The 17849-nt window shown below is 39.9% G+C and overlaps 1 protein-coding gene across 1 annotated transcript in view; it reads right to left on the bottom strand.

Moving 5' to 3' along the window:
* The window catches only part of LOC109261428 (ankyrin repeat domain-containing protein 26-like), a 112214-nt gene that overhangs the window by 13764 nt on the left and 80601 nt on the right, over nucleotides 1–17849 (bottom strand). Inside the window, exons 17-18 of the mRNA XM_053902241.1 lie at nucleotides 16661–16802; nucleotides 8679–8683 (exon numbers count right to left, since the gene is read on the bottom strand). Coding sequence (XP_053758216.1) covers nucleotides 8679–8683; nucleotides 16661–16802 — 147 coding nt within the window. The remainder of the gene's footprint in view (nucleotides 1–8678; nucleotides 8684–16660; nucleotides 16803–17849) is intronic.

The following is a 17849-nucleotide window of genomic DNA, read 5'->3' as shown; positions in this document are numbered from 1 at the left end:
CTAAATGTCCATCAACTGATGAATGGATAAAGAAATTGTGGTTTATATACACAATGGAGTACTACAGGGCAATGAGAAAGAACGAAATATGGCCCTTCGTGGCAATGTGGATGGAACTGGAGAGTGTGATGCTAAGTGAAATAAGCCATACAGAGAAAGACAGATACCATATGTTTTCACTCTTATGTGGATCCTGAGAAACTTGACAGAAACCCATGGGGGAGGGGAAGGGAAAAAAAAAGAGGTTAGAGGGGGAGAGAGCCAAAGCATGAGAGACTCTTCAAAACTGAGAACAAACTGAGGGTTGAGGGGGGGTGGGAGGGAGGGGAGGGTGGGTGATGGGTATTGGGGAGGGCACCTTTTGGGATGAGCACTGGGTGTTGTATGGAAACCATTTTGACAATAAATTTCATATATTGAAAAAAATAAAATAAAAATAAATAAACAAGATGAAAAAGAAAACATCCATCATGAATGGATGTTATAGTTTGTTATAGTTTGTCAAATTATTTTTCTGCATCTATTGCAATGATATGATTTTATGTTTTTGAAAATTAATATGAGGTATCACATTCATTGATTTGCAAATACTGAACCACCCCTGCAAACCAGGGATAAATCCCATTTGGTTACACTGAATGATTTTTTTTAATGTTTATTTATTTTTGAGAAAAAGCACAAGCAGGGGAGGGACAGAGAGAGATGGAAACACAGAATCTGAAATAGGCTCCAGGGTCCAAGCTGTCAACAGAGCCTGAAACTGGGCTCAAACCGACGGACCATGAGATCGTAACCTGAGCTGAAGTTGGATGCTTACCTGACTAAGCCACCCAGCTGCCCCTGCCCCTGGTGAATGATTTTTTAATGTATTGTTGGATTCAGTTTGCTTATTTTCTTGAAGATTTTTGCGTGTTCATCAGAGATGCTGGCCTGTAATTCTCTTTGCGGTGTCTTTATCTGGTTTTGGTATCAGGGTAAAGCTGGCATAGAATGAATTTGGAAATTTCCCTTCCTTTTATGTTTTTCTGGAACAATTTGAAAAGGACAGGTTAAACTTTTTCTTTTCTTTCTTTCTTTCTTTCTTTCTTTCTTTCTTTCTTTCTTTCTTTCTTTCTTTCTTTCTTTCTTTTTTGGTATTAGCTCTTCTTTACATGTTAAAATTTACATCTGAAGTCATCTGGTCCTAGACTTGTGTTTGTTGAGAGTTTTTTGATCCTGATTCAGTTTCCTTGCTGGTTATTGATGTTTTTTTTCAAATTTCTATTTCTTCTTGTTTTAGTTTGGTAAGTTATATGTTTCTAGGAATTTATTCATTTCTTCTAAGTTGTCCAATTTGTTGGCATACAGTTTTTCACAATATTCTCTCATAAATGTTTGTATCTCTGTGGTGTTGGTTCTTATTTCTACTCTCACATTTGTGGTTTTATTTATTTCGGTCTTTTCTATTTTCTTGTTGATTACTCTGGCTAACGCCTTATCAGTTTTATTAATTTTCACAAAGAACCAGCTCTAGGTTTCATTGATCTGTTCTAGTTTTATCTGTTTTTTGTTTGTCTATCATTCATTTTTGCTTTAATCTCTTTTTTAATTTTATTTTGAGAGAGACCACACATGAGTGGGGGATGGGCAGAGAGAGAGAGAGAGAGAGAGAGAGAGAGAGAGAGAGAGAATCCCAGACAGGTTCCATGCTGCCAGCAGAGAGCCTAACACGGGGCTCGATCTCACTACTGTGGGATCATGACCTGAGCCAAAATCGAGAGTCAGACACTTAACCAGTGAAGCCACCCAAGGGCCCCCTGCTCTGATCATTATTACTTGCTTTCTTCTGCTGGCTTCAGGCTTCATTTGTTGTTCTTTTTCTAGCTCCTTTAGGTGTAATGTTAGGTTGTTTGAAATTTTTCTTGCTTCTTGAAGTAGGCTTATATTGCTTTGTACTTCCCTCTTAGGACTACTTTTGCAGCATCTCAAAGGTTTCAGACCATTGTTTTCTCATTTCCATTTGTATACATGTATTTTTTAAAATTTCTTCTTGTGTTTCCTGCTTAACCCATTCCAGTGTAGTAGCACGTTATTTAACCTGCATGTATTGTTTTTTAATAATTAAGGCCTGTTTTTTGTTTGTGATCCATTCTTGAGAATATTCCATGTACACTTGAAAACAACGTGTATTCTGTTTTAGGATGGAACGTTCTGAAAATATCTCTTAAATCCAATCTGGTCCTCTCTGCCATTCAAAGCCATTCTTTCTTTCTTTTTTTTTTAATATATGAAATTTATTGTCACATTTGCTTCCATACAACACCCAGTGCCCATCCCAACAGGTGCCCTCCTCAATACCCATCACCCACCCTCTGCTCCCTCCCACCCCCCATCAGCCCTCAGTTTGTTCTCAGTTTTTAAGAGTGTCTTATGCTTTGGCTCTCTCCCACTCTAACCTCTTTTTTTTTCCTTCCCCTCCCCCATGGGTTCCTGTTAAGCTTCTCAGGATCCACAAAAGAGTGAACACATATGGTATCTGTCTTTCTCTGTATGGCTCAAAGCCACTCTTTCTTTGGTGATTTTCTGTTAAGATGTATTTTTTGGTGATTTTTTTAACTAATATCTATTGATGTAAATGGGGTGTTAAATTACCCTATTACTGTATTATTATCAATTAGTTCTTTTATGTTGGTTATTGTTTTATGTACTTGAGTGCTCTCATGGTGGGTGCATAAATATTTACAATTGTTAGATCTTCCTATTGGAATTATTATGATATAGTGGGTGGGTGCATAAATATTTACAATTGTTAGATCTTCCTATTGGAATTATTATGATATAGTAGCATTCTTTGGCTCTTGCTACAGTCTTTGTTTTTGGTTAAGTTTATTTATTTTGAGAGAGACAGAGTTGGGGAGGGACATAGAAAGGGGGGGAGAAAATTTCAAGCAGCCTCCATGCTGTCAGCCTGGAGCCCAACATGGGGCTCAAAGCCACCAGCCATAAGATCATGATCTGAGCCAAGACCTAGTCGGTCGCTCAAATGACTGAGGCACCCAGGTGCCCCACAATGTTTGTTTTAAGGACTCTTTTGTCTAACAAAAGTATCGCTACTTTTTCTTTTAACGTGATAAATTTTTCTCCATCCCCTCGTTTCCATTTTTTTTGAATAGAATTTATTGTCAACTTGGCTAACATACAGGGTGTACAGTGTGCTCTTGGTTTTGGGGGTAGATTCCTGTGGTTCATCACTTATAGACAACACCCAGGGCTCATCCCAACAAGTGCCCTCCTCAATACCCACCACCCACTTTCCTTTCTCACCCACCGCTCCCCCCATCAACCCTCTATTTGTTCTCTGCATTCAAGAGTCTCCTATGGTTTGCCCCTCTCCTTCTCTGTTTGTAACTACTTTTCCCCTTCCCTTCCCCCACGGTCTTCTGTTAAGTTTCTCAAGTTCCACATATGAGCGAAAACTTATGATACCTGTCATTCTGTGACTTATTTCATGTAGCATAATACCTTCCAGTTCCATCCACATTGCAACAGATAGCACGATTTCACCCTTTCTCCTTGCCAGGTAGTATTCCAGTGTATATATACACCACATCTCTTTACCCACTCATCAGTTGATGGGCATTTAGGCTCTTTCCACAATCTGGCTGTTGTTGAAAGCACTGCTTTAGACATTGGAGTACATGTGCCCCTATGAATCAGCACTCCTGTATCCTTTGCATAAATTCCCAGTAGTGCTATTGAGGGGTCATAGGGTAGTTCTATTTTCAGTTGTTTTGAGGAACCTCCGCACTGTTTTCCAGAGCGGCTGCACCAGTTTGCATTACCACCAACAGTGCAAGCATCCCCTCACTTTTAATCTGCAGGTGTCTTTATGTCTAAAATGAGGTTTTTATAGGCAGCATACAGATGGGTCGTGTTTTTTAATCCATCCTGTCACCCTAGGTCTTTTGGTTGGAGTGTTTATTGCATTTATATATAAAATAATTATTGACAGGTATCTATTTATTGTCATTTTACTACTTGTTTTGTGGTTGTTTCTGGAGATTTTCTCAAATCCTTTATTGTTTTTCTCTCTTTGATGTCTTTCTAATTTGCTTTAATGATATATTTGGATTTCTTTCTCTTTATTCTTTGCATGTTTATTAGTGGGTGTTGGTATATGATAAGCATCAATTTGTATATCACCTCCTCTGCGTGTAGCAGTCTATATTAAGTTGATGGTCAATGAAGTTAGAACTCATTTTTTTTCTCCTCCCCATGGTTTAGATAAGCTATTATATTGTACATCCTTTTTGGGGGCATTCCTTGACTGATTTTTTTACAGAAATATACATTTTTACTGCTTTTACATTTTCTGCCTTTATACTGTCACTTTTGATCTCTCCTTTCCACTCAGAGTTCCCGATAATATTTCTTACAGGCTGATTTAGTGGTCACAAACTCCTTCCATTTTTGTTTGTCTGAGAAGTTCTTTATCTCTCCTTCTATTATGAATGATAGCCTTACTGGATAGAGTATATTTGGCTGCAGATTTTTCTCATTCAGCACTTTGAATATATCATGCCTTTTCCTTATGCCTTGCAAAGTTTCTATTGAAAAATCTCCTGCTAGCCTTGTGGGTTTCTCCTTGGAAGTTAATGACTTGTTTTGCTGCTTTTAAGATTTGTAGCAGTGGGGCGCCTGCGTGGCTCAGTCGGTTAAGCATGACTTGATCTTAGCTCAAGTCGTGACCACGCAGTTCCTGGGTTCAAGCCTCCAGTGGGCTCTACACTGACAGCACAGAGAGTGCTTGGGATCCTCTCTATTTCTCTCTCTCTCTCTCTCTCTGCCCTTCCCCTGCTTGTGTCTGCGTTCTGTCACAGAATAATCAAAAGCAAAAACAAAACAAAACAAATAACAAAACACTAAAAAAAAAGATGTTAGCAGTATATTTTGCAAATTTAATTACAACATGTCTTGGGTGTTGATTTTGATGGAAGTTCTCTGTGTCTCCTAGATCTCAATGTCTGTTTTCTTCTCCACATTAGGGAATTTTTCAGTTATTTTGTCTTCAAATCAATTATCTGTCCCCTTCTCTCTGTCTTCTTCTTCTGGGACTCCTATCATATGAATGTTTTTACATTTGACGGAGACACCGAGTTCCTTAAGTCTATTCTTCATTGGATAATTCTTCTTTGTCTTCTTCAGCTTCATTGTTTTCCATTACTTTGTCTTCTAGGTCATTAATTTGCTCCTCTGCTTCTTCCAGCTTGCTGTTCATTTTACTGCACTCTTCATCTCTGATCCTTGAACTCTTTTATGTCTGTGGTAAGGGTCTCACTGATGTCTTCCATTCTTTTCTCAAGTCCACTGAATATCCTTATGATCATGGTTTTAAATTCTCCATTAGGCGTGCTATTTACATCTGTCCCATTTTGGTGTCTGGCCATGGCCTTATCCTGTTCTTTCATTTGGATAAATGCCTCTGTCTTTTCATTTTGTCTAAGTATCTGACAGCTTCTGTGTCTTAAAGAAGCCAGTTATGTCACCTGCTCCCGAAAGTAATGGACTGAGGAAAAAGACGTCATGTAATGCCTAGGGTCTAGCACTTCAGGGAGTGTCACCAGTGTGTGCTGCATGTGTCCTGCTGTTGTGTTCCGGCTATGCTATCCTTCAGGCCAGTCGTCTGCAGAGGCTCTCCTACCTGGTCTGGTGAGTGTTTGGTCCCTGGCCTGAATGTAGTGAGTTTTAACTAGGTGTGCTCTGGTCTGCTTAGGAAATGAGACCTGTCACCACCTCTACTGGAACTGAGGCCAAGGGAAACTCTCTGGTTGGGAGATGTAGTGTGGGCAGGTGTTTGTCCTGGTCTTTTGGGGGAGGGGTCTGCTGTGCTGCAACTCAAGCAAGAGTGATTGAGAAGGGTAGTTCCACCAGAGGGCAAGGGGGTGGTGCTTGGTGTAAGCAAGTTAGGCAGCCAGTGTTAGCAATGCACTGCTTCCTGCAGGTGGCTTTATGTTTGTGGTGAGGGGCAGGAGAAGGAGATGGTGCCAGCCAGCGGCTTTGTTCCTACAGACAGGTCTCTCTGAACTTTGCCTCTGAGGGACGTGCTCTGAGAAGAGCAAATAATCTCCCCACTGTGTGCCCCAGGCACTCTTCAGATCACTGTATCCATGCTGTATGCTCCCACGTTGTTTGCCTGCCCTCTGCCCAAGAGCAGTGCAGTACCTCAGGGCTCTATCCCAGCTAAACCGGATGCCCTTTAAAACTCCAGACTTTAAGCACTACTGGTGGCAAGAACTCACGCAATTCAGTCCCTCTTGTTTTCCAAGCCAGTGGGTATGGGGAAATGTTCTCTTTATGCGTTCCCCTGTGCGTTCCTCTCTCTCTCACCCTTATCCACAACCTCGACTCCCTCCCCTCTGCAGCAGCCAGGATCGGTTTCTCTTCTAGACGACATTTCTGCATCAAGGACCTTCTTTGATGTGGCCTCTTCTCTCCCTTTTGTTGTGGAGTTTGTTCTGTCAGTCTTCAGGTCGATTTCTGGGGTATTTAGGGTGAGCTGATTGTTATCTAGTTGTATTCGTGGGATGAGGCAAGCCTAGAGTCCTCCTACTCCTCTGCCATCTTCCTGTGTCTAAGATAGTTTCCTAAGATTCCCTTCACTTACAACAATTCTTACAAGTAGGCAGGAATGCCTCTTTAGAATTTCCCCTCAGGTGAAGGTAGAAGCACAGAGACATATGATTTGAAGCACAATAGTTGAAAAACTAGAAAGAGTCAATCTGATAACCAAAATTGGGCCTTTGATCTGATTTCAATTAAAGGGAATAGGCAGCTTTGAGTATTTTTTAATCCATTGAATACTCAATCTTCATTCTCCTTCCCTCAGTGAGGAAATAAAGAGAATGTTATGAAATCATTTTTCATCTTCTCAGTAGCACAACAAATGTACTGTCCTTTAGCACTACTTCAATTAACTGCACATTCTCCTTTACCTTACTCCAACCTTGTTTGTGGGGGGAGGTAAGACCATTTCATCTTTGTGTTGTCCCACAATGCTTCTCCATATCATACAAGTTGGCTTCAAAAATTTTTTGTCATTCAAATTACCAATCTACTATTTGTCTCTGATAAATCAACATAATACTACCTCACTTTGTACAGCTGTATTATTTGAATGATGTAATGTATATTCCATTAATTATACGCTGAGCTATAACGCATAGCTATGCATATCTTTCTATTTAAGTGAAAGAAAGCCATAGAGGCTACTGTGTTTTCCAAGAATGTAGGATCTGTGCCAAGAATAGGATTAACACCAGTGTTACACACAAGAACCAGGTCAGAAGAGGATCTCATTGTGAATTGCAAGATGATGGATTAGCAAGATTGCTTAACAGGAAAGAGGAATAGCCCAGAGTTAATCTTTTCCTTCCTAGATGGTGAAAAGTATGGGTGAGTCTATGCATTATAATGAGAGAATAAAATATAATGAAGTAAGTGGTAGACTGAGTCAAGACATCCTATGGCCAAGATTTGATGGAAATGAAAGTTGACAGCACTGACTGAGAGACTAAAAGTTTGCACAGGCAGGGAACATGGGTGGCTCAGTCAGTTGAGCCTCAACCTCTCAGGTCATGATCCCAGGGTCATGGGATCAAGACTCCTGTCAGCCTTCACACTAAGTGTGAAACCTGCTAAAAATTATCTCTCTTCTCTCTTCTCTCTCTCTCTCTCTCCCACACACACACCCACATCCTGCTTGTGTATGCTCTAAAAAACAATAAAATAAATAAAATAAAAATATAAAAATAAATAAGTAAATAAATAAATAAATAAATAAATAAATAAAGTCTGAACACACTAAAGAAAGAGCATTTTCACTTTTTGAGCCTGACTTCACATCGAGTCATGGGGTCAGCAAGGCATAGGCTGGCGAAAGGGTCCTTCAGGAAGCAAAAATCTCTATAGGAGCAAAGTTAAGTTCTACTACATTGACTTTTTATTATTACATAAGTGACTGGTAATTTGCAAGATAACTAGGAAAAAGTTTTCATAAAATTTGATACGGTACTGGCATAAGGACAGACATATAGACCAATGTATTAACATTGAGAATCTAAAAATAAACTCTCACGTTACAGTGAACTGATTTACCACAAGGGTGCCAGACAATTAAATGGAATGAGAATAGTTACAGTATTGTAACAATTGTAACAAATGGTACTGGGACAAATGGATATCCACATGCAAAGTAATAAAATCAGACCTCTACCCCATAGCATATATACAAAATTAACTTAAAATCTAAGAGCTAAAATGATAAAATTCTTAGACAAAAGCTGACGTGTATATGTTTGTGACTGGATTTGGCAATGATTTCTTAGACATGACACCAAAAGACAAAAGCGGATTAAGTTTACTTCATCAAAATTAAAAACTTCTATGCTTCAAATATCACCATCAAGAAAGTGAAAAGGCAAGTGACTAAATAGGAGAAAATACCTGACAATCCCATATCTGCTAAGGGATTGGTATGTAGGCTATTTAAATAACTCTTCCAATAATGAAAAGACAATCCAATATAAAAAAGGGCAAAAGAATGGATTAGTTCTTTCAAGATGATATAGAAATGGATAATAATCACGTTCAAAGGGAGATGTTCGGGGTGCCTGGGTGGCTCAGTCAGTTAAGCTTCTGACTTGGGCTCAGGTCATGATCTCACTGTTCGTGGGTTCGAGCCCCGCATCGGGCTCTGTGCTGACAGCTCGCAGCCTGGAGCCTGTTTCAGATTCTGTGTCTCCCTCTCTCTCTGTCCCTCCCCTGCTCACACTGTCTCTCTCAAAAATAAAAGAGACATGTTCAACATCATTAGTTATAAGAAAATGCAAACCAAAAACCACAAGATGCCATTTCATACCCACTAGAATTGCTATCATAAAAGCAACAGATAATGACAAACATTGGCAAGAACCAGGAAAACGGGAACTCTCAAAAACTGCTGATGAAAATGTAATGTTGCTGCCACTTTGGAAACAGTCTGGCAGTTCCTCAAAAGGTTAAACTAGAAAAACAATTTTTCTAAACATATTTGAGAGAGAGTGCACAAGTGGGGTAGAGGGACAGAGGAGAGGGAGGGAGAGAATCCCAAGCAGGCGCCAGGCTCAGGGCAGAGCCCAATGTAGGGCTCGATTCCACAACCCTGAGATCATGACATGAGCTGAAATCAAGAGCTGGCCACTCAACCGGCTGAGCCACCCAGGTGCCTGCCCCTCCTCAAAAGGTTGAAAAAACAAAACAAAAACAAACAAACAAAAAAGGTTTATTTAACAGAGTTACCATATGAACCAGCAACTGTATTTATAGGTATATACCCAAGAGAAATCAAAACATGTTCACATAAAAAGTTGTTCATTACACAGAAAATAACCTCAAAATGGATGAAAGACCTCAATGGAAGACAGGAAGCCATCAAAATCCTCGAGGAGAAAGCAGGCAAAACCCTCTTAGATCTTGCCTGCAGCAGCTTCTTATTCAAAACGTCTCCGGAGGCAAGGGAAACAAAGGCACAAATGAACTAGGGGGACCTCATCAAAATAAAAAGCTTCTGCACAGCGAAGGAAACAATCACCAAAACGAAAAGGCAACCGACAGAATGGGAGAAGGTATTTGCAAATGACATATCAGATAAAGGGTTAGTATCCAAAATCTACAAAGAATTTCTCAAGCTCAACACCCGAAACACAAGTAATCCAGTGAAGTAACGGGCAAAAGACATGAATAGACACTGCTCGAAAGAAGACATCCAGATGGTCATACAAATCAAAACCACACTGAGATACCACCTTGCGTCTGTCAGAATGGCTCACATTAACAACTCAGGCAACAACAGATGTTGGCGAGGATGCAGAGAAGAGGATCTCTTTTCCATTGTTGGTGGCAATGCAAGCTGGTGCAGCCACTCTGGAAAACAGTATGGAGTTTCCTCCAAAAACCAAAATTAGACCTACCCTACCACCCAGCAATTGCACTACTAGGCATTTATGCAAGGGATACAGGTGTGCTGTTTCAAAGGGACACATGCACCGCCATGTTTATAGCAGCACTCTCAACAATAGCCACAGTATGCAAAGAGCCCAACTGTCCACTGATGGATGAATGGATAAAGAAGATGTGGTATGGGGCGCCTGGGTGGCTCAGTCGGTTAAGCGGCCAACTTCGGCTCAGGTCATGATCTCGCGGTCCGTGAGCTCAAGCCCGGCGTCGGGCTCTGTGCTGACAGCTCAGAGCCTGGAGCCTTTTCCAGATTCTGTGTCTCCCTCTCTCTGACCCTCCCCTGTTCATGCTGTCTCTCCCTGTCTCAAAAATGAATAAAACATTAAAAAAATTAAAAAAAAGAAGATGTGGTATATAGATTCCATGGAGTATTACTCGGCAATCAAAAAGAATGAAATCTTGCCATTTGCAACTACGTGGATGGAACTGGAGGGATTACGCTAAGTGAAATTACTCAGTCGGAGAAAGACAAAATTCATAGGACTTGCCTCGTATGAGGACTTTCAGAGTCAAAACAGATGAACAAAAGGGAAGGGAAACAAAAATAATATAAAAACAGGGAGGAGGACAAACAGAGGAGACTCATAAATATGGAGAACAAACTGAGGGTTGCTGGAGGGGTGTGGGAGAGGGGATGTGCTAAACGGGTAAGGGGCACTAAGGAATCTACTCCGGAAATCATTGCTTCACTAAATGCTAACTAATTTGGATGCAAATTTAAAATAAATAGAAACTAAGATACAACAAAAAGAATAACGCCCCCCGCCCACCAAAACTTTCTAACCCAGGAAGCCTCTGGTTTGGGGATTCAGGAGATAAGGACCTTCTAGAGAAGTCAGAGCTATGGAATGAGTTGGCTGAAAGCTATCTAAGTTTTTGTTTCACAGGGAAGACTTTAAAGTGGCGGATAATTTCATGCCATAACCCTAATTCCTTTCTATAGGCATCTACAGAAAATCCCTCATTATTCTTTACTAAGCTTCATCAGTATCGGATATTCTTACAAATTTTAGTTTTAGAGACCTTAAAGATTTCTTTAGGACACAGCAGCAGGACGACGCCTGGCACTCTCATTCATAGAAGACTGATCAACAGAGTGTCATGTTACTCGCATGAGAAGTTCCCTAATACAATGTGACTCATTGATAAGAGGTCTAGAAAAGAAAATAATTTTCAATGTCTCTTCAGCCACAAAAAGGACCAGTCAACAGAATGTTCTAGTTCCCCTGACGGGTATAGCTGTCCAATGAAACTTGCATGTATATTATATAGCTTTTGTGACTGACAGAAACGAGTTGGTCAGTGTATCTACCTCATTGCTCCCACTTAGGATTTACAATGTGAGTCCTACAAAGGAGGGTGAGAGTGGGATGACATTAACTGTTCTGCTTGGAAAACATTTGGGGTTTCACTACATATCGATAAATTAGAATCCTGAATGGCACATTAGTCTTTTCTGAGATTGAATTGTGAAATCTCTGAAAGGCTGATCAACTCAAGTGAATGGAAAAAAAAAAAGAGCTTCTGAACTTGCAATGGTAGGAGCCCTATGTTTCTAGGTAAGGCCCTGACTGAGCAGCCATTTCTAGTTTTTCACTGGCATTTCTTTTCCTTTACAAAATCCAACAAGGAGAAAAGTCCATTCCTTTGAGAAGGACGTTTGCGTAATGACCTCTAGTCATTGTTGATGAAGAGAATAAATCGCAAATTTGTAATTACAAATTACAACAAATCATCATTAAAATAACCCAACTCAAACTCTCACTGAAGGGATGAGATTACAAGAGGAAGTCAGAATTCAAGATGAAATGATCACTCAAAGATTGGGGACGTTTGAAACACGCAGAGAAATATTACCAGGGACTCGCACATCTGTATGCCAACGTTCACAGCAGCATTATTAACAGTAGCCAAAGGTGGACTAAACCAAATGCTCACTATGGTATATACAAAATGTTGGTTTTTTTAGACTCTCACAATGTTTTTTTATGAAAATCTCACTATAAACATCATTACTTTATGAATTCAATCAACTTCATCTATATAGAAGAATTACATCACTAGTAGCAAGTAGGAACAATATGAACCTACTGTTTTGATCTGTGAGATTTTTCATATGATCCAAAACATTCTTATGTACCACTAGTGAAATAAGGATTCCTTTTCAGTAGGATAGACATTAAGAGATCGACTTACCAAACTTGTCTTTATCACGTTGCTCTCAAGATCTTGAATTTGGGCCGCTTGATGTTTGATGGTTTCTTCTTGCCTGGCATTTTTCACCTGTAGCCTAAAATGCAGATCTTGAGATAATTATGCTCACACATAAATTTAAAACAACACCGTATAATTTCTGAACAAATGAGGGTATTACATAAATTCTTAAAATGGTGTCAAGAGGAAGATTTGGGAATTGTGCCATTTTTCTCATTGTGTTTTGTGGACAAGGTGCAACATTGAGAGATGAGATGCCACAATTCTGCATTTCAAAATAGCTCAAAGCTGGAATTTGTATCCAGCTGAACAATGATATACTGGCATAAGTAATACATTTCCCATACTACACTGCTTATCTGCTTTATAAGTAAACAAGTTATTTTCTGTGAGGTTTAAATTATACTTTTGCATATGATCTTTCATCTCCTCAGCATATCTTACGGCCTCTGCATGTCGTTCCTGTGCTTCTTGCAACTAAAATAAAGAAAAAAATAATTTTAACTTCTGAAAATCTAGTAGAACACCATCACCTGTTTCTGTAACTAAACGTTTTTTTTTTTTTTTGACTTGACTTGACTTGAGAGAGAGACAGAGAGAGAGCATGCAGAAGTGGGGAAGAGAGGCAGAGGGAGAGACAGAGAAAATGGTAAGCAGGCTGCAAGCTCAGGGTGAAGCCTGATGTGGGGCTCGGTCTCATGACCGGTCTCATGACCGGTCTCATGATGTGGGGTTTGGGATCATGACCCGAGTGGAAATTAAGAGTCAGGACGCTCAAACAACTAAGCCGCCCAAGTGCCCCTGTAACTAAAATCTTTTTGGAGCCAGCCACACTCTCCTCTACATGCTGATTGATGGCTACTCTGAGGTCATAACAGGAGAGTTGAACTGCTACACAGAGACTATGGCCGACAAAACGAAATGTTTCAATACTCTTACAGAATAGTTTACTAACCTTACTCTCCTACAAAACATAACATTGTTAACGTTTTTAAATTATATATGATCAGATAAATGTACAAATGTATCTATTGGTCAAATGGAGGAAATATAGGAATTTACCTTATGGTAAACATTTCTATTTTCATATCCCAAGCACCACATCAACTATGGTTTTATATATTCACATAGGTGTTGACGTTGCTATTCTCATGATTATAAAACTGAACATGCTGCCTTCAGTGACAACAAGATGTTTCATGGAAGAATTTGAGAAGCAATATCCTAGTAGGGGCCAGAATGCCTGGGTCTGAATTCCCAGTTCTGCTCGTTATAAGCTGTATGACCTTGAGCACACTACCTAAAACTCCCATGTCTCAGTCTCTGCATCTGTAAAATGAAGGTAGTAATAGCACCTACTGGGACACCTGAGTGGCTCAGTCGGTTCAGTGTCTGGCTTTTGATGTCAGCTCAGGACATGATCTCAGGGTCATGTAATTGAGCCCCACATTGAGCTCTGCATGGACAGCGAGGAGCCTGCTTGGGATTCTCTCTCCCTCTCTCTCTTTCTCTCTCTCCCTTTTTCTCTCTCTCCCTACATGCCCTTCCCCACAATCTCTCTCTCTCTTTCTCTCTCTCAAAACAAAGGCCCTTAAAAAAGTGATCTCAAAATAAATACTAATAGTATCTACCCCAGTGGGATGTTGGGAATATTAAATTAGGAAATAACAGATGAACAACTTAGAAGGGTACGTGGCACATAGTCAGCTCTAAGTGTCTGCATTTAGCATGATTACTGATGCTGTATTTTGCGTTCCAATACAGTGTGATAGTTTAGGCAGGTGGCCTGCCAACACAAGTGTTCCCCTATACAAATTATACTGAAGTTATTCTTCATTCCCCCGCGAGTGGCAGCAAATGGGGAGCATGAGGCCCAGAATCTCTCTTCAGTACTTCACACAACTTTCGCCAATGCCACTAGCCAACAGTGCTTTTTCCATTTATAATCCTTTTAACTTACTTCCTCTCTATACCATTCAGTGGACAATGCTCACAGACCAAGGTACAAATAGCACCTCCTTGACTGAGTAGTAGATCCTTTACATGACCATCAGAGGCAAGGGAAAGCCACTGACATGGAAATAATCGAGTCTTGCTAAACTAAAGTTCCTCAATCATTTCATGTCCGTATATACTGTTTACGTTAGGCTGCTTTAACATGTACTCTGATGAAGACATTAAGGCTTTGTGGTAAAAGCATATCAGAAAAGCTGTACCCAGATCTTTGCAGTTGGTAAAGTGTTATAAATCTGTAAATCCCAGTTCTGGCTGTGTAAGGAAGAAAGACAAATTTAGAGAGCTTTCTCATAGTGAGAGGGAAAAAAAAACCCAAACATTTGATTGAACATTTCTCCTCTATTTGATTAAGTGCTTTTATTAATAATTTTACTTATATAAGTGTGTGTGTGTGTGTGTGTGTAGATATACACACATTTTTTTAACATTTATTTTTTGATAGAGAGCACGAGTCTGAGTGACGCAGAACGTGAGGGACACAATGGATCCAACGCAGGCTCTGCTGACAGCAGAGAGTCCGATGCAGGGCTCAGTCTCAAGAACGTGGAGATCATGACCTGAGCCAAAGGCAGACTCTGATAGGACTGGAGACAGCCAGGCACCCCTCAATTTTGTATTTCATTTCTTAGCATACATTTAGAATAAAAGCTTTGTTATACCAATGTTTCCAAGAAGAATTTATTGATACGGTACAAAGTACTTAATTTTATCGGAAAAACTGTTAAGTTAAAATATTTTCAATTTATACAAGGATAAGTACCACACGTATCAAATATTATTATCCCTTCAATTTATACTTAGGAAGACGAAATTACCTGTCATAAAAAAATAAAAACAACATCGAATAAAGGACTAAATTGTTCTGCGCAGGCTAGATGACAAGTGTCAAGAGAGTTAAGGCTAATGGGAGTTAGAACAGTCAGAGAAAGTTCATAGGAAAGGAGACTGTGAGACAAGTCTGAATAACATAGGTTTAGGCAAGAGGAACAGAAACTAAAAAGACAGCATGAGTAAACGGCAGAGAGATGGTGAAATCAACTCAGTTAACTCGGAGGATAAAATCTGATGACAGAGACATTAAAAACAGGTGTCCACACAAGAACTACGTGAATGTTCATAAGCAGCAGTATTAACAGGCAAAAAGTGGACACAACCCAAAGGTCCATCAACTGATGAATGGACAAGGGCCTTAGCCCACAATGGAGTACTGTCTGACAATAAAAAGAAATGAAGCACTGATATAAGCTGTAACCAACACAGATGAACCCGGAAAACATTAAGTGAAGCTAGCTAGTCCCAAGGGACCACACGTTGTGTGACTCCATTTATATGAAATATTCACAAGAGGCAACTCCAGTGAGAGGCCAAGTAGTAGACTGGTGGTTGCCTGAGGCTGGGGGCAACGGGTAAGGGTTTCCTTTCAGGGTGAGGAAAGCATTCTACTTGATGGCAGTGATGGTTGCACGAGCGTACACAGAGACAGTGAACTGTGCGTGTCAAATGGGTGACTTTTATGGGATGTGTATTGGACCTCAAAAAGGCTTTAAAAAAACCCAATGGCAGGACACAGATAATGTCCTTAATTCTCGCTTTTGGGCGTACATACTATACATGATCTGAATATTTCCGTGCTTTGACAACATGTCTAAAAGGCAAAGAAAATGAAGGAAATGCCTAAGTTCAAGTGGTTTGTTAAGTGATCTTTCTGTACAAGTCATCCTGAAATCAATACAGATTCTTCCCGAAAGTGAAGATGAGAACTAAGACAATTATCTGAAACATTCCATTAAACATTTTCTTCTGATTTTATCCAGCTTGCCTCATCATGGTTATAGAGATATCATTAAAAAACATTGTTTAGCAGGGGACAAAATCTCTTGGGACATCTGGGTGGCTACGTCAGTTAAGCGTCCAATTCTTGCTTTCAGCTCAGGTCATGATCTCACGGTTCATGAGACTGAGCCCCACCTTGGCTCTACACTGACAGCATGGAGCCTGCTTGGGATTCTCTCTCTCTCTCCTCTCTCTGCCCCTCCCCTGTTAACATGCACGCACACACTCTCTCTCGCTCTTTCTCTCTCAAAATAAATAAATCAACTGTAAAAAAAGTTTTACATTAAGGAAAGAAAGAAAAAAGTCTCTCAATTTCTGTGAGGAAGGATACAAAAGCCTCAACTTTCCCAAGTATGATAAGAAAAAAACGTATAACGCAAATAGTAGAATGAAAGTCAGAGTTTACGAAATAAATGTATTGGAAAGATACTAAAATCATAATAAATTAATTATAATGAAAATACAAAAGAAAGCGGTCCATGGAAATTAGTATTCTAAAACACCTTATATTATTTAACCAGCTATAAGTTAACTGTTGACAGGTTACATTTACTACATATCTGACTTCTGATTCGACCTAATTTCTTCTTGAGATCCCGTGTCTCATCTTCCAGACGAAGATGTGACGTAACCTCGGGGGAAGCCTCCGACATAGACTGTTTCTTCAGAGTATCAGCCAGTCCTTGTTGAAGTTGTCTCACAACTACCTAATAAGACATTTCTGTTACTGATTTTCTAAATCATCTTATTATTAAATTATGTTAATAATAGACAACTCTAACATGCGTACTTTGAGAAATATCACCACATACATCAGTTCACCTTCTTTTATTTTTTTTTTAATTTTTTTAACGTTTATTTATTCTTGAGACAGAGAGAGACAGAGCATGAACAGGAGAGGGGAAGAGAGAGAGGAAGACACAGAATCTGAAACAGGCTCCAGGCTCTGAGCCGTCAGCACAGAGCCCGACGCGGGGCTCGAAATCACGGACCGTGAAATCATGACCTGAGCCGAAGTCGGACGCCTAGCCGACCAAGCCACCCAGGCGCCCCAATTCACCTTATTTTAGCAACACATACACTTTCCTGTTCACTGAATTCAGTTAAAGAACAAAAAGTGTTATCTTCCTGCCTAGTCAGGATGATGTCACTTAGATAATGAATTCAGCCTCACTATCCATTCTCCACTGGTGAATTTGCAAAGCTTCATAACCTATGGAAGTCTCAAAAAGAAATGGGGACATAGTGGGCACAGCAGTCGTAAATTCTCTATTATGAAAGGTTTTCTCTCTTTTTTTTATGGCAGGCTTAAGTTACCATCAGAGTTCCTCACATATCCAATCCTCTGCTCTTATCCTTCTAATAGACTCCTATCTCGGAACCAAAGTAAAGTCATTCCAATGGCCCCTGCTTCCACCCCCCTCCCCTGACCTCAGCTCCTACAGCTCTCTCCCCTACTCACTCCATTCCTGCTAAGCAAGAATCCTGCAACCCCTCCTTGGTCTGAAAATGGAGATCCAATGCCAAATTAATAAATCACAGAGAGATACAATTCTCTTTGTACTGGACAAACTTATGCCCACATGACAGTTACTGAGCTTCGAAATGAGCAAATTATTTGTAAAAATATTTAAAATAACTTATAAACAGCAGTGGGAAGATTACTCAAACATGGCTTTCCTGACACTCACCACAGTTGTCCCAAATTATGATTTAGTGAAAAGTAGATACCTTTAAACAATTAGGAGGTTGTA

Source organism: Panthera pardus, unplaced genomic scaffold, assembly GCF_024362965.1.
Source record: "Panthera pardus isolate Hobbes unplaced genomic scaffold, ASM2436296v1 HiC_scaffold_15, whole genome shotgun sequence".
In the NCBI taxonomy this organism is placed as follows: Eukaryota; Metazoa; Chordata; class Mammalia; order Carnivora; family Felidae; genus Panthera; species Panthera pardus.
This window is presented reverse-complemented; position numbering and strand designations above follow the sequence as displayed.